The sequence below is a fragment of the Populus trichocarpa genome, chromosome 11 (assembly GCF_000002775.5).
Source record: "Populus trichocarpa isolate Nisqually-1 chromosome 11, P.trichocarpa_v4.1, whole genome shotgun sequence".
In the NCBI taxonomy this organism is placed as follows: domain Eukaryota; kingdom Viridiplantae; phylum Streptophyta; class Magnoliopsida; order Malpighiales; family Salicaceae; genus Populus; species Populus trichocarpa.
This window is the reverse complement of record NC_037295.2, coordinates 17,786,026-17,793,223: the sequence shown is the minus strand read 5'-3', so window position 1 is coordinate 17,793,223 and position 7,198 is coordinate 17,786,026. Positions and strand designations below refer to the sequence as shown.

Below are 7,198 nucleotides of genomic sequence, written 5' to 3'. Positions count from 1 at the left end.
AGAAATCGACAGGCTTGATACTTGATAGTGTCCTTGTTCGTGCTTGTATGTTTTGTTTTTGTGCTGAGGCACGTGTTCTTGCAGGTTGCTTTTACTTTTCCCTATCGGTTTTGTGTGTATCTGATCCACTTTAAAAATGAAAATATAAAGAGGTGAGGATCGTGTAGTGCTTTTGTGGGCATGAATGGCGTGGAAATATTTTAAAGAGGTGAAGATCGTGTAGTGTCTTTGTGGGCATGAATGGCGTGGAAATATTTTGAAGAGGTGAAGATCGTGTAGTCATGCCGAGAAAATGCATATCCCAAGTGCATGCGAGGATCACCACGGGTAAAGAAAAATAATGATGTGCCATGAAAATTTGTGGGATTAAAGAGAGAAGCTCTCGAAGAACATGAATGGTCAAACATCCTCACATGATGTAATGAATAAAATATTTATAGTACAGATTAAAGAGAGAAGCTCTTGAAAAACATGAATGGTCAATCTGTACTATAAAATATTTAGAGTACAGATTTGCCATTATTCATTTGATCAACCCTTGTGTTCTGGAAGCTCTATCAACTAATATGAAATAAAACTTGACTTTTAGGGTTAGTATAATCATTATAAAACCATGGATAATTTGTGTATCTACGGGAACTAATACATTTTGAAGAATTCTTAAACTTGTATCCTAAATATCCTCACACCTCGCAGCATACAATGCATTTCTCTTTCTAGCCCTCTTTCTAGCACATAAAAAAAAAAAAAAACAGAACTAAAAACATATTTACAAAGAATATATCTTAATTCTAACAGGTATTGGATTAATCGAAATCATAACCATACAATGATGATAGTTGGATACAAATTTAATATAATTAGACCAAGTAAAAAGTTTACTGAAGATATTTACGGATTAAATGTACACATCAAAATCAAAGAAGAGGTCTAGTTGTGTCAAATGAACTATCAAAAAAAATATAAACATAACTTTTGATTTAAATGTTAAATTATATTTAAATTTTACTAGGTGATCAATTTTATAAACTTTATTCCATAGTAGATTGATTAGCTACCTATAACCAATCAAGATCCGAAAGCTTTTCAAATTAAACTTGAAAATTCCCTATCCTTTTTTATTTTTTGTTTATGTAGGGAGCAAAAAATAAGTAACAACATATAACCCCTATTTACAATACTTATGAAGCAAAGACTTATCAAGTGTTTTGCGTGGTAAGTTTGTAAAGACAAACGAACTGTTCTTCAAACCTAATCTTCTCAAAACTTTTAGTTCGGTTGACTTGAAACTTTGTCTTCACAACAATCCCCTTCAATCAAAACTATGATCTAATTGTTTCCGTCGGGAAATGAATTCTTTCATCTTAACAACTTTTGTTCTTGGCTCAGTTGACCTGAAAACCTGCATCTCAATGATTCCTTTCAATTCAAAATCAAAATTTATGTTTATAGCTTAATTAACCTGAAATTCCAATATGGTGATTCTCTTTAACAATAACTAAAATCTCTGTTCATAGCTTGGTTAACCTGAAATCTCAATCTAACAAACTCTCTTTAAGCATAACTAAAATTTGTGTCTATAGCTCGGTTAACCTAAAATCCTCATCTGACAATTCCTTTTAACTAAAACCAAAAATCTATATCTATAGCTCGGTTAACCTGAAATCCTAATCTGTTGGTTCCCTTTAACCAGAACCAAAATCTCTACTACAGCCCGATTAACCAGAAATCTCAATCTGGCGATTCCTATTAATCAGAATCAAAATCTCTATTTAAACCTTGGTTAACCTAAAATTTCAATCTGGTAATTCTCTTTAACCAAAACCAAAATCTTTATCTACAGCTCGGTTAACCTGAAATCTCAATCTGGTGATTCTCATTAACCAGAACTTAAATCTCTATTTATACATCGGTTAACCTGAAATTCCAATATGACAATTCCCTTTAACCAGAACCCCAATCTTTATCTATAACTCAGTTAACTTAAATTCTAATCTAGTGATTCCCTTTGTAACAAATTAGTCTTTCTCTTAAAGATTCATTTACATCCATTGGGTTTTATCCCTTCAGGTATATCAATCAAGTTCCAAACTTGGTTTGTACACGAAGTCCATAGCTTTAAGTCATTTCTTGAAATAAATATCATCTATTATATCCAAGTAATTGACAGACATATCAATTATGAGCAACATGTCATTCACAACTTCCATGAGAGATCCTTATCTCATTGATGAATGACATGTCCTACCAAATTTATAGAGATTTTATGTTTTTTAAGGTTCAGATTAAATATCCAATGTTTTAATCTTGGATATATATTTCATCCGAATGTAATGTTCTAAGAGGTGTAGAGAATCTCATTCTTTTTTAGATAATCCCTGAAATATTTGGTCAAATATTAATTACTTCGATCTAATCAAAGTTTCTTAATATTTATTCCAATATATATTTTAATTTTATTACAGTTTATATTGAACCTGGACATTTTAAATTCAGGTATATACAAACTATTCGTATAATTACCGGATCCATAAAAACATCATTATTATATAAAAAAAACAACATTTATTCTTAATATTAAATTTAAAACCATTTAATATTGAATAAAATAAAAACAATATCTTAAAAAAATAACTAGTTCTAAACTACATGGAAGGAGTCATGCGTTGATTCCAAAGTCTTGTTAGAAATGACAAACCCCATTTGATAATAATGGTGCAATTGCCGTCTTTTGAAGACGTTGTCCGTTAATCATCAGTTTGTTTAACAAACATTGAAAAATTCACAGTTCAGAAATTCCAGTCCAATCTTTAAAACTTACTGTAGTTGCCAATTTTCTTGTTTGTTTATTTTTTTCAACATTCTCACTGTTAATGAGGCAAGGACATTGACTAGCTCGTTGTAAGGGCCTTCAAATTTTTAATGTATATCATAGATAAAATAATACTCCAGCTTTTTAAATAAATTAAGTAAAAAATTAAAATTGTCTATTTAAATACAATATTTTCCTTGTTTAAAGAGCTAGACAACTACCTTTGAGTTTTTCAATTATACTAAATTTGGAATTTACACGGGTTTTCTTTATAAGTTCAAAGATAATAATTAATACCATATTAGTATTTTACATACGAACTTTTTTTAGCAATAGAAAACATTAAATTATTTATTTTATTTTTTCATATTTTAATTAATGTTATAATTTTTTTGTTTTATTAGAAATCTAATATAAAAAGAATTGGTAAAGATAAAATCCTCATGATAATTTTTAATTTGAATGGAATATGGGTAGTATTTTACCGTTAGGTTTTCCCAAATAAAAACTTAAGATGACAATTATAAATTGTAATTTTTTTTTAACAAATAGTTATAATTTTGAATGCTTTTTAGTTTTTTCAGTGGAAAAAATTCTTCTAGCTTTCCACAAAGGAATGTATTTTCTATTTTTTAAATTTAAATAATAAAATGGAGAGAAAAACTTAAAATATCAATGAAATATGGTTTTTATTACTATATTTAGTCTCCCACTAAACAAACTATACTATATTTTCTAATTACAATGCTTTGCTCTTCCGGGGCTCTGTCATCTCGGCTTTATTGGTACGTGTTTGACAATGTGATTGTGGTTGTTTTTCAAAATATTTTTCACTTAGAAAAGTATGTCAATAATATTTTTTTATTTTAAAAAAATTATTTTTGAGATCAGCACATCAAAATGATTTGAAAACATCAAAAACATATTAATTTAAAGTAAAAAAAAATTAAAATTTTTTCAAAAGCGTTTTTCAAACGTATTGTAAAAGGTAATAGTCTGAGAAAAACAAATTTGGAATTAAGTTAACAAGGTGTGTGTGTGTGTAATAATAATTTTTATAATATAATAACAAAATACATATTAGCAAATGCGTCATTAGCTTATAACAATCGTATTATTATTGGTGGAAGCAAGGGTATGTTGGTCCAGTTCAAATAAAAAAATTAGAGACAATTAAATAAAAATAATTACACTCCTAATTACCTCGGAATCTAACATTCCTCTTATTTTAGAAGGAAACTAGTTTAGAGGTGGATTTCATATTCTACTCAGTATAATTACATTTTTCTAGTTGTTCTATTTAAAGAAAATAACTATCCTATTTTATTTTATTTTATTGAGTTTTATTGGGATTTTTTAGTTTTTTTAAATAAAAGATTATAAAAACCTTTTGAGAAGTAGATTTGCATGAATATTAAAAATTAAAAATTATGTATTTATTCCCAATAGTTATTGTAGTTTTGACTCGTATCTTTGTGTCATAAAACACACAAAAAAGGACATATTTATCACCCAATTCTCAATTGATCTTCAATCAAAATACATTTCTAGTCAGGTCCCTTATATATTGACCATCACCTATTAACCCTCAAATTAATACTTTTTTCCTTTGAAATCATTTACAGGAAGGACTTAATTGTCTAAAAATGATGTTGTTTTGTCATAAATCTTAATGATGTGATTAATTGGGTAATGTTTGATAAACAGGGGATATAGTTGAGAATTTATTTGTTTGGGGACCAAATTGAGAATCGCATGACTGTCGAGTGACAAACATGTCTATTTCCAAAGATCAATTTCCTAATAATTTCTTTTTGTGAAAAAAAGGGGGGGGGGGGGGGGGGGGGGGCATCTTTTCACAGACTGCCTTCATCAATAACATTCAACTATATTGGAATCTTGGATGACGCCAATTTTGCTAAACCTTTCAGACCTTGAGGGGCCATGCTAGTTCGTTTGATTGGTGAAAGTCTGATAAGATCTATCCCTGTAGAGGATGAGGAAATTGAAAATTGAAAATCAGACAGGCACAGAAACAAAGAGCGTATCATAAATTAGATCGAGGAAGATCATTTACAGAGCTGTAGATGGAGATAACTTTAGCTAACTTGCTCAACCATGGCAGAATCATCATGAGCAAATATAAACATTTCAGCAGCTTCCATTTTCTTTGGAAACAGCATGGACCTGCAAGTTGGGCAGGTAACCTGGCCTTGATCCACCCAACTATCCAGGCACTTCATATGAAACACATGAGAACAGTTGCATAGTTCTCTGACTTCATCTCTTTCCTGAATACAATCCAAGCAGACAGGACACATGCTCTCTTGATCATCTTCAAGCTTCACTAACCTTTCAAGCAAGCTGCTGAATGCCATCACTGGAAGCTTCTTCTTGATCAGCCTTGTTAGAACGGAAACTGGGACTGGAATCGGAGATGGACTTAGTTCACCCATTACAAGAACATAATCCTCTGTGGGATTTTGATCTTGATCAGTATTATAAGGTTGTCGAAGTGGCCTGGACATAAGTAGATTGCTGAGAGTCAATAGAAACAACAACTTGATGAAAGTCAGGAACTCTAGAAGAAATTGGAGACCAAAACATTTTGGCATCTTCACTGCAACAAAGGAGATCCCCATTTTTATTTTTAGTTTCCGAGGGGGGTGAAGGGAGGCTTGAAGTTGAAGAAGAAGAGGAAGCGACTGGCTAGGTAGGGTTTATAATGGAGAGGAACACTTCAATGGGTAGAGAAATATCATAGGAAACTACGATTTAAGCAAGTGGTCAGGCAATATTTATGGCCTGCTGAAAAAGTTGGGAGAGAAGACAATTCCACGTCTTACCTTCCAAGTAAACCATGTTTTCTTTTAAAAAAATATATATGGTCCTACAGTCCTACTTTTAAAAACGTTTTAAAAGCTTGTTGGCGCAAACTTTCATCTATCTAGATACATTTACAATAAAATATTTATTTTATTTACTGTATTTTTTATATTTGAATCCTTAATGATCATGGAACATCAAATCTAATTATATATTAAAAGTCCATTCGGGATCATGATAGTAATTATATTTTTAAAGAGTTTTTTATTTAAAAATATATAAAAATAATATTTTTATATTTTAATTTTAATTTATTTTTAATATCAGCACATCAAAATAATCTGAAAAAACTAAAAATCAATTTAAAACAAAGAAAAAAATAAAATAAAAATTTAATTTAAAAAAATATATTTTTAAAACACAAAAATAAACAGATTCTAAAATATATATATTTATATTAAAATTGTTTTATTTAGTCGTAGGGTGTGAAATGTGAGAAAGTGGATTTTATAATTTGGGTTTTGAATAAGATTGTTTTTCCACAAAAAATAATTAATATTGAAGTCTTTATTCTAACCTTTTTATCACTGTATTTTTTTGTAATTTCAGATAAATTTCAACTTTTAATGTTATTTTTGAATTTAAATATATGTTTAAGATTATATTGTAAAATATTTCTTACTTGAAAATACATTAAAATAATTTTTTAATATTTTTTTTTTGAATACATTAAAATCATCTAGAGACATTACAAAAACATTAATTTAATATTTTTTCAAAGTAGATACATTTTAAAAAATATATAAAAACAAAAGCCGCCACAATTCCAAATGGGATCAAGTTTAAAACAAAAATTGACATTTTTCTTATATAATAATAATATGAGAGACCATGTTGGAGTTACCATGAGAGATAAACACCATCTTTTTTAAATTGGAGAAAGAAGATAGAAATAATGGTGACTTCGTCATATGGAATTTATTTATTGGCTTATTAGCCACCCAAATTGAAATCTTCAGCAGAAATGTCAATAAATTAAATTCTCCTTCAATTTAAATCTATGATGATGCGTAGATTTCTCAGTTTGGGTCCCTTATGAATCAGAAAACAGGAAAAGTCTGTCTCTGGCAAGCAGCCGAAATATTTTTCATTTTATAAAGCATCCTACAGGAGAAAGACCTCCTCCTGATAAGATCCAGTGGAGATTATGAAATGGACTTTGCAACCAAACTGGAGGCGGCTGAGGGGCCTTTACTGATTATTTTTTTTAGGACAAAGCTCAAAAAGATACCCAGCCTATAAGAGTAATTTCCAGTAGATCTCAAATAAATTTCTTTTTTCAATTAGGTCCCCGGCATATCAATAGATTTTCAATTAGATCCTTTTATTACTTTAAGCTAACGAAATGGTTAAGTAATCATTTCAAAATCATGTGATTTCTCTTTGCCCCTTTAAAAACCCTTGAATTTTCTGAAATCCTCCATGTATACATTATAGAACAGACTATATGAAGAAATGTAATTATGTTAGGGCTTATATCGCTTATATAGTGCGTGTGCA

At 29.5% G+C, this 7,198-nt stretch overlaps 1 protein-coding gene across 1 annotated transcript; it reads right to left on the bottom strand.

Annotated features, from left to right (window-relative positions):
* Positions 1-4,838: 4,838 nt before the first annotated feature.
* On the bottom strand, positions 4,839-5,666 carry LOC7455024 (E3 ubiquitin-protein ligase ATL59). Its single transcript, XM_002317015.4, has one exon. It carries the CDS (start codon positions 5,452-5,454, stop codon positions 4,912-4,914), a length of 543 nt encoding a protein of 180 aa, XP_002317051.1. The 5' UTR covers positions 5,455-5,666; the 3' UTR covers positions 4,839-4,911.
* Between the last annotated feature and the right edge of the window lie 1,532 nt (positions 5,667-7,198).